Source organism: Simochromis diagramma, unplaced genomic scaffold (genome assembly GCF_900408965.1).
Source record: "Simochromis diagramma unplaced genomic scaffold, fSimDia1.1 OVJJ01000733.1, whole genome shotgun sequence".
In the NCBI taxonomy this organism is placed as follows: Eukaryota; Metazoa; Chordata; class Actinopteri; order Cichliformes; family Cichlidae; genus Simochromis; species Simochromis diagramma.
In genome coordinates, this window is record NW_024387501.1 from 180,959 (window position 1) to 198,706 (window position 17,748).

General features: G+C 42.0%; 1 protein-coding gene and 2 long non-coding RNA genes across 3 annotated transcripts; 1 reads left to right on the forward strand and 2 right to left on the reverse strand.

Annotated features, from left to right (window-relative positions):
* Positions 1 to 647: 647 nt before the first annotated feature.
* Positions 648 to 1,695, reverse strand: LOC120725695. Its single transcript, XR_005694189.1, has 2 exons — positions 1,091 to 1,695; positions 648 to 977 (listed from the first exon to the last, which is right to left on the reverse strand). It is a non-coding gene; the product is annotated as an uncharacterized LOC120725695 (long non-coding RNA).
* Positions 1,696 to 10,621: 8,926 nt separating this feature from the next.
* On the reverse strand, positions 10,622 to 12,406 carry LOC120725693 (trace amine-associated receptor 13c-like). Its single transcript, XM_040018669.1, is given in 2 exon segments — positions 10,622 to 11,950; positions 12,065 to 12,406. Coding segments are annotated over 2 exon segments (996 nt in total). The 5' UTR covers positions 12,235 to 12,406; the 3' UTR covers positions 10,622 to 11,124.
* Positions 12,407 to 15,350: 2,944 nt separating this feature from the next.
* LOC120725700 lies at positions 15,351 to 15,945 on the forward strand. The gene is made up of 3 exons (XR_005694190.1): positions 15,351 to 15,485; positions 15,517 to 15,689; positions 15,833 to 15,945. It is a non-coding gene; the product is annotated as an uncharacterized LOC120725700 (long non-coding RNA).
* Positions 15,946 to 17,748: the final 1,803 nt, after the last annotated feature.

Sequence of the window (17,748 nt, forward strand, 5' to 3'; positions counted from 1 at the left end):
TTGCCAGTCTTGGCAGCCGGGGGTCGGTCCGCCAGGGCCTCCGCTCCTGGCCGCCACCCGGCTCACAATGCACCCGACCCCTATGGCGCCTCCTGCGGGTGGTGGGCCTGCGGGAGGATGGGCCCATGTCTCCTCTTCGGGCTGTGCCCGGCCGGGCCCCATGGACTAAGGCCCGGCCACCAGACGCTCGCCCTCGGGCACCCTCCCCGGGCCTGGCTCCAGGGCGGGGCCCCGGTAACCCTATCCCGGGCAGGGTAAACTGTTCCCTCGATATTCTCTTCATGGGGGTCTTCTGAATCGCTCTTTGTCTGGTCCCTCACCCAGGACCAGTTTGTCATGGGAGACCCTACCAGGGGGCAAAAGCCCCCAGACAACATAGCCCCTGGGATCCCTGGGACACACAAACCCCTCCACCACGATAAGGTAGCGATTCAAGGAGGAGGACCTTAATGTCATATTCTGGTATTCAGCTGGCAACGTAACTGCAGAAATAGTACAGTAGGTATGTTAGATCTATGTGTCGTCGACATGGTGTAGTTATGTCATAACCTATGTCTGAGTTATGTGACAAAATCACTGTTTGACCTTAGAGAAACAAAAGTGTGGCTCCCAGTCATGGGATTACCTGGTAGTGGCGTCTGTACACGTTTTTTTGGCACAGTGTGTGACATAGAGTACCGGACAAAAAGGATGTTGAGTTCATTCTCTGCTGAGGGTCCAGCTGACACAGAGGCTGTTCCTTCTCCATGGTACATAAGGCAGAGAAAACATAAGCTGTTATCAGTGTCAGCAAACATTTCACCCTTTATGTTAAATGAAATACAAAAATTCATTTTTGCTCTGGGTGTCTGCGGCTGCTGGAAAACTGAGCTAAATTTGCACCTCTAGCTTGTGGTTGCCAGTTACCTTGACTGGAAGAGCTCCGCTACTTTTATCTCTCCGTCCTCTGAAACTTCCTCGCTGTGCTGGAGCAGATCCTGCATACATTAGTTTCTCACTTTCCTCTGAGCCTTCTACATCAAAATTCAACTTTATCTTAACACTTTTAGCTTTCGTGGTAGTATCTGCACTGGCCTTCAGTTTTACTGACCTGTTTTCTGGCGATAATCGTTCGGGATAAGGCTCCGAAAATAAATTAGAATGCATTGAACTTACAGTTCTTAAGTTGTAAACAAAGTCAGTCACGTGAGTACTTCCGCATGTTCTGGATACGTGATCATGGACGTCTTCACCGATTCGCGGACGTAGGTTACACGTAACCGGAAATGGGAGTTGTACTGAGCCGTTATTTGAGACTTTATTTTGTATTTTATTAATTTTTGGTTTTACAGGTACTTTAGATTTTTTATCGGACCTGTCTGTGGTCTTTGAATAATTCTGACCCATGTTCAGTGATTTCCAGAGGGGTTTACACGCTAGGAGGATTTAGGTTAGTATTTTCGCTGCGGCACAGCTGAGGTCACTTTAAATTTATTGCTAGCAATTTTTGTTTGGGTGAGCAACTCTCACTTAACGAGCAACTTCTCGCTTAACGAGCAACTTCTCGCAAAACAACAGGCAACTTCCTGTGTCTTTCTGCTTTTAATTTACTGCTTTTAACCCTTGAGACCCGTGGTTTTTTTTTTTGTTTGTTTTGTTTTTTCAAAAGAAAAATTAAACAATTAATTTTTTTTTTTTACGTATAAATGTGTTGTGTCTTTCCACTCACTCCACTTGATTATAACTGATTTATTTATAACATTTTATATAAAAGAAGCACATTAATTCATAGTAATTTAACATAAAATTGTTTGATAGTGTTAATTTGGAAAGCCACAACTCTAGCGGGTCCACCAACACCACACAAGGGTTAATTTACTTTATTCGGGGACTGAGGAAGTCGTCAGTGTATCTCTCTGGATCACTAAGTGAAACTTCGTCAGCATATCCCGTTTTTTTTATGGATCGATCACTGAGAGAGGTATAATACGGTCTTTATATAAATATGAAAGACGCATATTTACCTTCTGTCAGTCTATCCCACTTCTGACGCCAAATTGAAGGAAAAAAATGTCCATCCCGGTTTTCCCTCCAAGGCACGAGCGATAAGCAGAGTTCTGTCCTTTCCTTCTAAGATTCCTAATTATTTAAAGTAACACTCAGGTATGCCATTCAGCGTGTTAGTACGAGCTCGGGAGCAGCTTGGGAGAACAAGAAAACAGAGACTGCTTTAGGTTGCCTTCCCAATCGACTCAAAGGTTTATTTGATACACAACAGTTTATATAGAGAGAAAAAGGTTCGTGTGTCAGCATGTTCTCAGTTCAGACCGGTACAGACCAAATAAGGAAACGTCTTCCTGCCTTGTGAGCAGAGAAGTATCCTTTGTGTAGTTTATCAGTTCAGCTACAATTATGATCATCCCAGCAAAATACACTCCTAGACATAGAATACAGAGTTCTTTCATTAGTGAATTCTGAAACAAACAACCTGGCCTTTAACGAGCCCTTTCTAAGAGATAAAGAAAAAGGGAGGATGGGAGTAAGGAAGTGGTCTCGTCTCTGTGGTGTTTTCGACCTTGGGGTACCAGCCTGTGAGTCTTACACATTAATTCTTGGGTCACAGAGAAAGAGAAAAACAACTAGTAAATGGGCCTTATTGAGTAACAGTTTCATGTATGATATCACTATAAAACATTATCCTGTAAATGCTACCATGATATCAAAATATCACAACAATTATGGCGGTATAGACTTGGACTACGTTAAAGGGTCCACAATCTCGTATACATTTGATATTTGTGCTGTCATTAAATGAAAGGGCTTGCTGAACAGTTGGGTCCAACATCTTTAATGGCAGTACAAAATCGGATGGCGTTAGATATGTTGTTGGGAGAAAAAGGGGGTGTTTGCGCGATGTTTGGGGATATGTATTGTACTTTTATTCCAAATAACACAGTTCCCGACGGCTCTGTGACCCGAGTTCTGGAAGGCCTAAAGACGTTGTCCACCACAATGCATGAGCATTCGGGATTAGATGACCCGTTGGAAGCGTGGATGACCTCTGTCTTTGGGCAATGGAAAGGTTTCATTATGTCAATTATGGTTTCTTTTTCTGTTTTTATTGCAGTATTGTTGTGTGCCTTGTATCAGAGCCTTGTTCGTAAGACTCATCAATCATGCTGTGGGAGAATCTGATACAAAGGCCAACACCATGATGCCACTTTTAGGAAGTGGGGAGTCACAGTATGAAAACATTATGGTGAGAGATTTAGTTTAGTTTTATCTGCCATAGGGCAGATAAAAAAGGGGGACTTGTAGAAATGTTTAGCTGATTTAGAGTTTAGAAATGTGTTAACATAGAATCTAGAATTATTGTAGAGACACTGACACTGCCCTCAATGTAATAAAGGCCTGATTGTGTCATGAACTTAGGAGTAGAGTATAGGAGACCCTCCCCAGTTGAACTGTGAAAGTAAAACAGAGAGGAGTTAATGCTGAGTGGAAATTCCCCAGAGAATGTTTGGGTGGGGGTCTCAACATTTGACCTGGATAACTGTGGTCTGGAAGGGAGATGGGTTTTTTATGACCTCTAGGGAGTCACCTACACCCACAGTGTTTTAACTGTCACGCACACACATCCACACGCACACTCACTCATGTGCGCTCTCATAGGCATTCATGTGCTCGTGCACATAGACACAGACAGAGTTTGCAGCACACTGTGGGGGGGTTTTAAGATAGGGTCGCCCCTACAAAACTGTGTTTCACAGACAAAGGAGTGAAGATTTTGCAGAGGGGCACCGGCCTGGCAAGTCTTCCCTTCTAGAAGATGCATGCTTAAATGAGGATAAATGAAGATGAGTAAAGATGAGTAAAAGATGAGTAAAGATGAATAAAGTTTTGTGAAAATGACTACTGAGTCCGGTGCCGTCTCTGGATGCTCGAGGAATAAAAAGAACCGGGGTAAAACTGATTTCGTAACAAGACTCACACAACCGCAGTGCTGGGTTACATCAAACACTGCATGGACACTGTCACCACGGAAAAGTGGGTCCGGTTCTACCCCAACCGTAAACCCTGGATGACAAGCAAGGTTCAGGCATTGTTAAAGGCACGCAACTCTGCATACAGAGGGGACCAGGACATGTACAGCAGAGCAAGAGCAGACCTTAAAAAAGGCATCAGAGCAGCAAAACTGGACTATTCAAACAAGCTCTCAGATCATCTCTCTGATAACAACTCCAGGAAGGTATGGGAGGGCCTGAAACACATCACCAATTACAAAGCCAATGGTACAAATATAGATAATATGGACATCTCGTTAGCAGAGGAACTTAACCACTTTTTTGCCCGCTTCGAGAAAACTACAGTCACCCCCACCATGCACACCACCCTGCCCACAGTGTCCTCTGAGCACAGCCCCCACACATTTAGCCTCCAACAACATCAGGTCCGCAATGTGTTCAGAGCAGTAAATCAGAGGAAAGCTGCTGGCCCCGATGGAATACCTGGTAGAGGGCTCAAAGCCTGTGCCGACCAGCTGGCTCCTGTGTTCACCAGACTATTCAACCTCTCCCTGACACATGCCTCTGTCCCTCACTGCCTGAAATCATCAACAATAGTCCCAGTCCCCAAGTCCACCACCATCAGTAGCCTCAGTGACTACAGACCCATCGCACTGACTCCAGCGGTTGTAAAGTGCTTTGAGAAGCTGGTCCTAAAACACATAAAGGACAGCCTCCCACCCAGCTTCGACCCCCACCAGTTTGCCTACAAGGCAAATAGGTCCACAGAGGATGCAATTTCCACTGCTGTCCACTCCGCTCTTCATCACCTGGAGAATCCTGGGACATCAGTAAGGATGCTCTTTGTTGATTTCAGCTCGGCCTTCAATACTATCATCCCAGACGTTCTTATAGACAAGCTGGTAAACTTGGACTTCCCCCCCTCCACATGTGCATGGATCAAAAACTTCCTCACAGACCGTTCACAATCAGTCAAGATTGGCAACCAGCGATCATCCACCCTGTCACTCAGCACTGGCTCACCACAGGGATGTGTGCTGAGTCCACTATTATACACCATCTACACCAGTGACTGCACCCCTACGCACCCCTGCAACATCATCATCAAATTTGCAGACAACACCACTCTGATTGGGCTCATGATGACACCGCCTACAGGGATGAGGTCCAGCGACTGTCAGAATGGTGTAACTACAATAACCTCACCCTAAACACCAAGAAAACCAAGGAAGTGGTCATGGACTTCCGAAAAACAAGAACTTATCCCCCTCCCCTATCCATAAAAGGTGACTATGTGGAGAGGGTGTCCTCCTTTAAGTTCCTCGGCACCCACATATCCGAGGACCTATGCTGGTCCACAAACACATCAGCCCTAGTAAAGAAAGCCCAGCAGCACCTCCATTTCTTGAGGGTTCTGAGATGGAACAGGCTGCAGACTGAACTCCACCTCCATCCTAACCACCACCTCTTCAACATCCTGCCCTCTGGAAAAAGGCTCAGATCCATCAGGTGCAAAACCAACAGACTAAAGAACAGCTTCTTCCCGTGGGCTGTCAGAACTCTTAATGCAAACTAAGAGTGTGTAAAGACTTCCCCAACACATCCACCCTGACACTGCTGTTGATCATCTCTGTGCAATATTTTTGGCTCATGTGCAATTATTTTGGTCCACACCATGTATATAGTTCCGCTCACATATGTATACATATACACTGTTTTTTTTAAAATTCTATTTATTTAATTATTTATTTATTTTCCGCCTTTGTTGTATATTGGTTTCTCTTCTTCTTACTTTAGCACCTTTGTGGTCCAGCTACCCAATTTCGCTGTGCAAGAAACTGCACAATGACAATAAAAAGCTCTAAGTCTTCTAAGTCTAAGTCAAATATTATGTTAGCGCGATCTGCCTTATTACAAACCTGCCATTACTGTGCATTTAGGTGACCATGATGAGAGAGACAGAGTCTGGCTCAGATGCTGGCAGTTCTCGCTGCAGTCTGCCGCATCTCCTTTCAGGCCAGGATAGACGAATGTCACCGAGCAGTGACTAAGTTTGTGGTCAAAGGCTTGCACCCATTTGCCACAGCAGATGATTTTCAGTAAGTGAATGTGTTTAATTGTAGGCAGGGACATTACTGGATATTCTTGTGTAATTGCTACAGAATAATTTATTTTATACTTTGTTATTGCTACAGACAAATATTTATTTTATTATTTTACATTTACAATTTTTTTCCCCGGGGACCCTGTGACACCCCATTGAAGAGCCGTAGGCTGGATCTCTTAAGATCTCACTGCTGGGTTTGTAAGGCCATGTTACTCCTAAATTTCTATCTTGTTCAAAGAGAAGATATAAAACAAAGTTCTAAGCTAATCGACCTTAGTGTTCTCCTTTCTTAAAAAGAATCGATAAGAGAATTGATAAAGAATGGAATCGTTAAACAGAATCGAAAATGGAATCGTGAAAATCTTATCAATACCCATCCCTAGTCACGTATAATGATGGTTTTGTAGCTGAGTTCTTATCTTCTCTCATTTCTGCAGTCACCAACTAATCTACCGAAGTTGAAACTGGATCATGTATAAGCACAGAAAACATTTTTACTACTGAAACTAATTTTTAACATATTGTTCAAACTTATATTTTCATTTACCTTGGCTATGGAATAATACTTTAATCCTTAATTATTTGAAAATAGGAAAAGCTTTGTTTTAGCACTCTGACCATAAAGCTAGATGGTTTCACAACTTCACAACTGAAAGTTTACTCACTTGCAATTGTGATGACAAGACTTCTGCTTCTCTCTACCTCACATCACCTGACAAGGTAATGTATAGAAACACAGATAGTGTATGAAATATGCTTAGTGGGTGATGGGAATCCCCCACCCAGCAGCCTAAATGATATTTCCAGACTGCCTAATCCAGACCTCTTTTTTTTTGGTTATTCTTTGTATTTTGGTTTTGTGATGGTGTCACAAATTCAGAAATAACCCACTTTGAACTTCTGTTTCCTCTGTTCATACATCATAGTTTGCATTAAAATAGATGTTTTTATAATATTAAAAACATTTGAAAGAGCCTTACTTTCTATATTACCTGACTGCTAATTTTCACTACAAGTACTACAATACTATGGAACGCCAGGACTGCCATAATGAATTAATTAAATACACCATTAAATAATTAATTAAATGTGTCAATAATTAATTAAAATTGGAATTAATTAATTAAATAAATAGTTATGACACATGTAATTAATTATTTATTGACACATTTAATTAATTATTTATGTATTTCACATTTTAATTAATTATTGACACATTTAATTAATTATTTAATGATATATTTATTTATTTCATTTTGGCAGTCCTGGCGCCTGGCTCTCATCTTGAAATAATTTTATCTGTCAGCCTCACCCATCAAACTCATGTGGAAACTAACAGAACTGAACTTTGAAAAACCCTGTTTGTGTGTCACCAAATACAGTTTTAATATTTTTTTAGCCGAGCATGTAGTGGTTTAATCTTCATGTGTCTGGTCGGTTTGTCAAGATACAGCCTCTTTGCAAAAGTGCTTCGATGATTTCGGAGATGTCTGCCCAGTCTCACGGCAAAGCGTGGGATAGACCCGCTCGCCTCGCAAGCAATCCCACCGACAAAGCGCAGGCCCCGGTACACAGCTGTAGTAACCCCCGCTGACTTCTTTTACTGAGGTTATATTTATCGGTGTTTTATTTCCTGATGTTCTTATGTGTCCTACGTGTTTCAGTCGCCAATTCTGAATTATAACTAACATTAAAAACATGTTTAAGGAGGAGACAGAGCAAATAAATCTGTTTAACATCTGATCTTTGGGTTTTTGTTCAGTAATCAGCGTGACCTGTGTATAAACGCATAAAAGAGATAACGTTGGTGTTTCTGTCATGTAGTAACTGCTGGCTTTAACTGTACAAAGGTTGTTCGACACTATGAAACACATACAGACTTCATGATGTTCGGCTATTATTTTTATTGTGAATATTAATCATGAGGGTAAACGGCCCTGTACACCACGGAGCGAGGTCAGCATATCCACAATATCCTCAGCTCCATGAGTTAACACAGAGTTTCCCAGCTGACTATCTAACTGCCAACTATTCCAGAGACGTGAAAATATACAGCATAAAGAAAAGTGTAAGAGACTCGGCAGCAGATTAGAATAACAGTTATACATTTAATAAATCACCAAATGAATCCAAGAAACGAGCAAACCTGTTCCGACAATTTGAGTTTGTATTCCCTCAGCTGCAGACTCGCTGCTGTTTAAATGTTTGAGAGGAAGATTAGATATAAACAAACGTCAAACATAGACTCAGTCTGCCTTCACATTTGATATGAGGCCAGCACGTATAGTGGCTGTGTCCTGTTTTAAGATCATACATGTAAAATTGTTGTCTGACCTCCGTTGATCCAGCCGCTCAGAGTCCGTGGTTACCATGGTTACTGCATAAGCAGCTATAATGTTAACAGCTGGCACTGAGGAAACCTACCGGCAGCATGGGTGTTTATGTTTTTCATTGCAAAAGAACTGTCTGAATGGTTAACTGAAGTTAACTTGGATAAATTATAGTTAAGGAGTATCACAGATAACGCCTACGTGAGCTGTGCGACTGTTCACCACTACACTGAAATCAGCAGGCTATTACTGAAATACACGTGCTATATCATAAACTATGATATAAATAGGGAGGTCCTATTAACATGTTTAGTTTTAAAGGACACCTTCCTGCCTTTAGTCTCCTTCATGAGCAGTATTAGTTTTCTTCTAACATCCAGAAGTCTGCACCATGTGTTTCATAGTTTGTAACAAGCCTTTGACAGGTAAACATAACATGACCGAAAAAGAAAAAAAAAAGAGAGAGAGAGAGTGTTGACATAAGAAGAGAAAATGCTCTCAATTATGGAGACAAGCAAATGGTTCATTTATGTTTGATGTGTGTTTATTCCTCTCTAAATATCGTCGGTGAAGTTTGCCATGCACGTCAGATTTTCCTGCGCATTTTTTATACCTCTGCCAACAGAGAGAGAAAAAAAATCACATTCTAACAGACAGCTGGTGCTTAGAATACAGTTGAATAACTATTAAAAAACAGATGATATAATATTTCTGTCCAGGTTGCAGACTTCATGATGAGCATGCTGTTGCAAACTCTGCTCCTCTCGGTGGAAATGCGCCTTCTCTTTCCTCTTTGTATAAAAACATTTTAAAAGTCAGTTTAATCTCAAAATTCACTGTTAAATCCAAAACACACCAGATAAAGAAAAGCGAATAGTTCAGTCTAACACATGTGCCAGTGAACCATTAAACGTCTGTGAAACTATGCAGTTATGAAACGTAACTTTAACCTCAGCCAAACCGATTTGCTCAGTTGTAAATAAAACAGCGAAGTAAACGTGACCCGACAGACAGAACCTGAGTGAATGAAGTCCAGCGTTTAACCACTGAGAGCTAAAACTCAGCTGAGGTTTCAAAGCTGTGTGCCGGTGATTGGACATCAGCCGCTGATGAAGCTGGTTCGCCTATAAACTGCTCTGTAAGGAAACAAGCTCCAGCAGCTCTGCGCTCGGGGAAAACACTATAATTACTTATCTTGTGCAGAAAAATGCGCTGACATTGCTTTATATCGAGCACCGGCTGCCCAGTTAAACTGTGACTATCACCAGGTAACGTAGGCGTGTTTCTTGAATTAGCAGCAGGTGTTAAACAGCTGACAGATGAGGAGGAGGATGCATGCAGGTAAACTGAGGGTCTGTTGAGCTGATCGCTGGTTTCGTGAGAAAAATGTCAGCTCGTTATTTATGTTACAGAAGCACAGAGACACAAGACCAGGCGGAAAGAGACGATCGTTCGGTGAAAATGAGAATCTGCAAATGCAACATGTGGAACACGGAGAGTGGAATATGTAAACAAACCGGTTAACGTAACCCCCTGGGTGCACTCTGCATGCTAATTGTTAGCAGAGCTAGTGAAATCTCTGAAAACACTTTTGCAAACATGTTCTATGTTGACAACCTGACCAGACATACGTCGCGACATTCGCGGCTAAAACACTGTTAAAAGTGTAGCTGGTGACAGAAAAACGGGGTATTTTAAAACTACACGACCACCATTGCTGCCTGTGATTTGATCTGCATTCTGGGATACCTGGCTGCCCCAAGTCTACACAAGCAATCGATTATCCAGGATCGACCTGTTTTGACTTACTTTGCACGGCAACCAATCAAATGTTAGAGAAGCTGCATGGGCAGCGTTAACCCCGCCCCCTGAGTTTGATGGGTGAGGCTGACAGATAAAATTATTTCAAGATGAGAGCCAGGCGCCAGGACTGCCAAAATGAAATAAATAAATATATCATTAAATAATTAATTAAATGTGTCAATAATTAATTAAATGTGTCAATAATTAATTAAAATGTGAAATACATAAATAATTAATTAAATGTGTCAATAATTAATTAATTAAATGTGTCAATAATTAATTAAAATTTGAAATACATAAATAATTAATTACAGGTGTCATAACTATTTATTTAATTAATCAATTCCAATTGTAATTAAATATTGACACATTTAATTAATTATTTAATGGTGTATTTAATTAATTCATTATGGCAGTCCTGGCGCTCCATACAATACTACAGTGATTCAAAATGATGCCTATTGCTTTGGATCTGCAGAAAGTTAGGCCTAACTCACACAGTTATGAACATTAAACTCAATGAATGAAATTTGTTCAGTATTTCTTTGGTTTGGTTTTACAGAAAAAAAAGAATTTTAAAAAGTAATGTAAAGTGAATTCAAGGAAACGGTGAAGGCTGTAATAATTAAGAATTTCTGTTTGAACACATTATCTACTGTTCCCTGATTCAAAGCACAAGGGGTTGATTTCAGGGTAGTGATGAGGGCAATAGTAAAGAGGCATTTATGGGCAAACACATTTTTACTTTATTTTGTTTCTTGGTTTAGTTACGTCACGGATATGTGAGTAATGTTGCAATCTGAAAATATAACACTGCTTGTTTGGGCTGACTTACTCGTAAACTGCTGCTAAAACAGTAGAGACCTCGTTTTAGTCACTATTATGTCACTTTGACTATGTTGGCATTCCTGGAGCCAGACTTCAGTATTTGAAATGTAACAATAAGCTTAATAGATTTTCTAAACCAGGGGTAGAATAAGGCATAGATGATAGGGTTGAGGCACGAATTAAAATAGAAAAGACATAAAACAAATGCAGAAGATGATCCGTTGAGGAAGGCATTCTGGCCTGTGAGTGTGACACAATAAAATGGTAAGGCGCATGACAAGAATGCAATTACAACAATACCAAGAGTCCTGGCTGCTTTCATCTCTGATTTCTTTGGATTTCCCTTCCTTGAACACTGGTATGTGACACCTGCAGTATGAGTCCGCATGGCCCGAACCTGAGACACAACCACTACAAATATTCTCAATTACAGAACTATAATGACAGTAATAGGAAGTAGGAAGTTCAAAGCAAGATCTGCAACATATTCAATAAAGTTAATATGGACAACACACTCTCCCACACAAGAAGTAAACCTGCTTTGCTGTTTCAAGTTGTCCTTTAAGAGGAAACTACCAGCAAGGGCAGAAAAGCTCCAACACAGTGAAACACAGATCTGAACTCTTTTTGCAGTGACTTTGATGGGATAATGCAGAGGATCACAAATGGCAACATAACGGTCAACTGATATCAGTACCATGGTTCCTATTGAGGAAGAGGTGTTAATTGTGCCAATAACATAATACAGAATACACATGAATTCACCAAAATACCAGCAGCCGTCTATAAACATTATGTAAAAGAGCAAATAGAGACCCACAAAGAAATCGGAGACAGCCAGAGAGAGGAGGAGGAAGTTGGTGGGATTATGGAGCTGCCTAGAGAAAAAAAGAACTTGTTACTTGCAGCATAAATTCATAGTTGTTGTTTTTTTTTAAGTTTTTCCTTAAAAAAAGCTATTAATCTTTTAACTTTACAAAATATGTGGCTACTTGAAGTGGGAGATGGAGATGATGACCAGCAGGTTAAGAGTTGCAGTGAGCACAGAGATAGAAGATATTATCATGTAAATGAGCGTGGAAACTGAGACAGGATGCAGAGCCTTTCTGCAAGAGGAGTTGAGCAGATGTGGAAAGCAGAATTCAACCCCCTCCATCATCATCACAGGAGGTGAGCTGATTAGGTTTATCTTGTTCTTTTACTCCTCCCATGTTCTCTTCATTAAAAAAGGTCCCTCCTTCCACATATTTCCCATGTTGCTGTCTGTGTTTATTGTGCTATGGTGTGTTGATATCTGTGCATTCCTGTATTATCCTTCTGTGTTACACATTTCCATGTTTTTTTTCCTCGCTACCTAGCCTGACCTGTCTCCCCAATGTGGTGTTTGTGTATTGTACAGGGAGTGCAGAATTATTAGGCAAGTTGTATTTTTGAGGAATAATTTTATTATTGAACAACAACCATGTTCTCAATGAACCCAAAAAACTCATTAATATCAAAGCTGAATGTTTTTGGAAGTAGTTTTTAGTTTGTTTTTAGTTTTAGATATTTTAGGGGGATATCTGTGTGTGCAGGTGACTATTACTGTGCATGATTATTAGGCAACTTAACAAAAAACAAATATATACCCATTTCAATTATTTATTTTTACCAGTGAAACCAATATAACATCTCCACATTCACAAATATACATTTCTGACATTCAAAAACAAAACAAAAACAAATCAGCGACCAATATAGCCACCTTTCTTTGCAAGGACACTCAAAAGCCTGCCATCCATGGATTCTGTCAGTGTTTTGATCTGTTCACCATCAACATTGCGTGCAGCAGCAACCACAGCCTCCCAGACACTGTTCAGAGAGGTGTACTGTTTTCCCTCCTTGTAAATCTCACATTTGATGATGGACCACAGGTTCTCAATGGGGTTCAGATCAGGTGAACAAGGAGGCCATGTCATTAGTTTTTCTTCTTTTATACCCTTTCTTGCCAGCCACGCTGTGGAGTACTTGGACACGTGTGATGGAGCATTGTCCTGCATGAAAATTGTGTTTTTCTTGAAGGATACAGACTTCTTCCTGTACCACTGCTTGAAGAAGGTGTCTTCCAGAAACTGGCAGTAGGACTGGGAGTTGAGCTTGACTCCATCCTCAACCCGAAAAGGCCCCACAAGCTCATCTTTGATGATACCAGCCCAAACCAGTACTCCACCTCCACCTTGCTGGCGTCTGAGTCGGACTGGAGCTCTCTGCCCTTTACCAATCCAGCCACGGGCCCATCCATCTGGCCCATCAAGACTCACTCTCATTTCATCAGTCCATAAAACCTTAGAAAAATCAGTCTTGAGATATTTCTTGGCCCAGTCTTGACGTTTCAGCTTGTGTGTCTTGTTCAGTGGTGGTCGTCTTTCAGCCTTTCTTACCTTGGCCATGTCTCTGAGTATTGCACACCTTGTGCTTTTGGGCACTCCAGTGATGTTGCAGCTCTGAAATATGGCCAAACTGGTGGCAAGTGGCATCTTGGCAGCTGCACGCTTGACTTTTCTCAGTTCATGGGCAGTTATTTTGCGCCTTGGTTTTTCCACACGCTTCTTGCGACCCTGTTGACTATTTTGAATGAAACGCTTGATTGTTCGATGATCACGCTTCAGAAGCTTTGCAATTATGAGACTGCTGCATCCCTCTGCAAGATATCTCACTATTTTGGCTTTTCTGAGCCTGTCAAGTCCTTCTTTTGACCCATTTTGCCAAAGGAAAGGACGTTGCCTAATAATTATGCACACCTGATATAGGGTGTTGATGTCATTAGACCACACCCCTTCTCATTACAGAGATGCACATCACCTAATATGCTTTTAATTGGTAGTAGGCTTTCGAGCCTATACAGCTTGGAGTAAGACAACATGCATGAAGAGGATGATGTGGACAAAATACTCATTTGCCTAATAATTCTGCACTCCCTGTATGTACGGTCGGCAAGGTCTGTCATCTCGGTTGTGGGCAAAAGATCTGCAACTGACAAATAAAGGCTATCTCATCTCATCTCATATTGAGCCCTATGTACATTTGCTCCATAAGGGTTCACAGACCAATTTTAGTATCTGTAATGGACAATGGTGTTAAAAAATTGTTTGCCTCCTTCCTGAATTCCGTTTTTTTGTATATTTGTCACACCCAAATGTTTCAGATCGTCAAACAAATTAAAATATAAGACAAAGATTACACAAGAAAACAAAATGAAGTTTCATAATGAAGGGCTTTATTATTAGGGGGCAAAAAATCAAATTCCAATCAAGCGTGTTGGAGGAATTTTGGCCCACCCATCTTTGCAGAATTGTTGTAATTCAGCCACATTGGAGGGTTTTAAGAGAAGATACGATAAGGTAAAATAAGATAAGATAAGATAACCTTTATTAGTCCCACACGTGGGAATTTTGTTTTGTCACAGCAGAAAATGGACAGTGCAAAGTTATATAGCAAAAATTAGAGAACACTGGAATACAATAAGAATATAAAGAAAGATACTGTACACAACTTTACAGAATAGAATAGAATAAAATAAAATAAAATACTATATGCAATAGAATCAAATCAAATCAAATAATATATACAATAGGATAAAAATAGAATACAAATCCTATATACAACTGAGTTAAAATACAACTGTGTCATAAAAAGAGTATTGCACTTAGTCTTATTGCAAATGTGTGGGTTTGTGTGTGTTTGATCAGCTGCAAAAGTGTTTTTGATCGCGGCAATCGTGGCTCAGGAGTTGGCAGTTTGTCTTGTAATCAGAAGGTTGCCGGTTCGAGCCCCAGCTTGGACAGTCTCGGTCATTGTGTCCTTGGGCAAGACACTTCACCCATTGCCTACTGGTGGTGGTCAGAGGGCCCCGTGGCGCCAGTGTCCGACAGCCTCGCCTCTGTCAGTTCGCCCCAGGGCAGCTGTGGCTACAATGTAGCTTGCCACCAGCAAGACAGCAGTGGGGAGGAAAGACCTGCAAAATCTCTCCGTCCCACACCGTGGGTGCCGCAGCCACTGAAGGAGCTGCTCAGTGCTGTCAGAGTCTCCTGCATGGGGTGGGAGATATTGTCCAACAGGAATGACACCATTCTCCTGTCACTCACTACCTCCAATGGGTCCAGAGGGCATCCTAGAACAGAGCTGGCCCTGTGGATCAGCCTGTTCAGTCTCTTCCTGTCCCTGGCAGAGATGTTGCTGCCCCAGCAGACCGCACCATAAAACATGGCTGAGGCCACCACAGAGTTATAGAAGGTGTGTTGCCCTTAAGGCATTTCTCTGAAAAAATAGGTTCATAAGTTTGAAATAAATAATTCTAAAAAGATTTGCCATTAAAAAATTAATATGTGTTGTTAAAATGAATAATTCATGCTTTACATACGTTTTATTTAAATGGTAAATGGTAAATGGCCTGTATTTATAAAAGGAAAATATCGCTAAAATGTATTTCCTGTTCTGGCGGGGCACTTCCGGTTCCGGTCAAGCACTTCCGGTTTTGGTCAAGCACTCGGTTTTGCTGAAAAACAGGCTCCTCATGCTAAAGGCAGTATGGAGATGTAATCAAATGCCATCTACTCCGAATTATCAGGCTGGAACGCCGTAAGTTACTTTATATGACCGTTCATAACTTTGGATATTAATGTATATTTTGCTAACATGAATGTTTTAGTGAGAGTAATGCACTTTATTGATGTAAACATGCTTCTGCCTGTTGAGATGGAGTTTATTTTCTGTCATTTCAGTTTTCACCACATGTTCATGGAGACAATTAAACAAGCTGCAACTAAACTCCAGGGTCTTCATTTGTGGTTTAACTCAGTGTCACCAACATCCTCGTTGAAAACACTACAGAAGGTCTTCAGGAGTGAGCCCTTCACTCCAAAAGACCTGAGTCTCTGCAGCAGGCACAGCCTGCTCTGCCCTTTGCTGTAGAGGGCGTCTGAGTTATGAGTCCAGTCCAGTTTATTGTTTAGATAAACACCAAGGTATCTGTAGCTGTCCACAGCCACCTTGGATGTTCAGTGTTTGCAGTGGAGGATGCTTGTGCCTGCGGAAGTCTAGGTTCAAGGTTCAAGGTTCTTTATTATTTGTCACATGCATAGTTATACAAGTATAACACACGGTGAAATGTAGCCTGACACGCTCCTCGACATGTGCAAAAATTGGGGGGGGGGGGGGGGGGGGTGTAGAGGAGGAACATTATATATATATATATATATATATATATATATATATATACACATAAAGTATATACACTGGGTGAATGTGCAGTAGTAGCAGCAAGCAGGTGAATTCTGTACATTAATATGAATAGATATCTGACTATTTTACAGGATAGACAATATAAACATATTTAAAATTAAAGGAATTGAAATGTACATTGTGCCTTGGTTTAGTGTCTGGAAGAGTCCTGTCTCAGTCAATTATAGATCCTGTGAGAGGGCGGGTGTGTGTGTTTAGGGCACGGATGGCTTGGGGATAGAAGCTCCTCTTGAGTCTCTCTGTCCTTGCCCGGAAGATGCGGAACCTTCTACCAGATTGCAGAAGTTGGAACAGTTTGTTGCCAGGATGGGACGGGTCCTTCAGTATCTGCGCTGCTCTAGTCCGGCATCTCCTGGTGTAGGTGTCCTGAAGCGGGGGGAGAGCAATCCTGCAGCAGCGTTCTGCTGTACGGATCACTCTCTGGAGAGCTTTTTGGTCCTTCACACAGCTGTTCCCGAAGCACGATGACATGTTCTGTGTGAGGATGCTCTCCACAGCGCCTGTATAGAAAATCCTGAGGATCTTTGGAGAGACCCTGAACTTCCTCAGTTGTCGTAGGTGATACAGGCGCTGCCTAGCCTTTTTGGTCTGGACCTGAATGTGGGCAGCCCATGTCAGGTCTGAGGAGATGTGGACACCAAGATACTTGAAGGACTGCACCCTCTCCACTGGAGCTCCATTGATGATAATGGGCTTGTAGTCTCTGTACTGACCCCTTCTGAAGTCCACCACCAGCTCCTTGGTCTTGCTGACGTTCAGCTGGAGGTGGTTGTCCTGGCACCACGATGCCAGATTCTTCACTTCATCCATGTAGGCCGCCTCATCGTTGTTGGAGATGGCACCCAACACCACCGTGTCGTCAGCAAACTTCACAATGGTGTTCGAGCCATGGGTGGCCACACAGTCTGAAGTGTAGAGGGAGTAGAGCAGTGGCGAGAGGACACATCCCTGAGGTGCTCCTGTGTTGATGGTGATGCTGTTGGAGAAGCACCTGCCCACCCTCACCACCTGAGTTCTGCCAGTGAGGAAGTCCAACACCCATGCACACAGACGGCTGTTAAGTCCCAGATCCCTCAGCTTTGTGAACAGTCTGCAGGGCACTATTGTGTTAAACGCTGAACTGTAATCAACAAACAGCATTCGCACATAGTTACCCTGTTTCTTGTCCACGTGGCTGAGAGTGGTGTGTAGGACGTGGGCGATGGCATCCTCTGTGGATCTGTTGGATCTGTAGGCGAACTGCAGCGGATCTGTGGTGTCTGGGATGGAGGAGGAGATGATGTTCTTCAGCAGCCTCTCAAACACCTTCATTACTACCGAGGTCAGTGCAACTGGCCGGTAATCGTTCAGGGATGAGGGTTTGCTGTTCTTGGGCACAGGGATGATGGTGGATCTT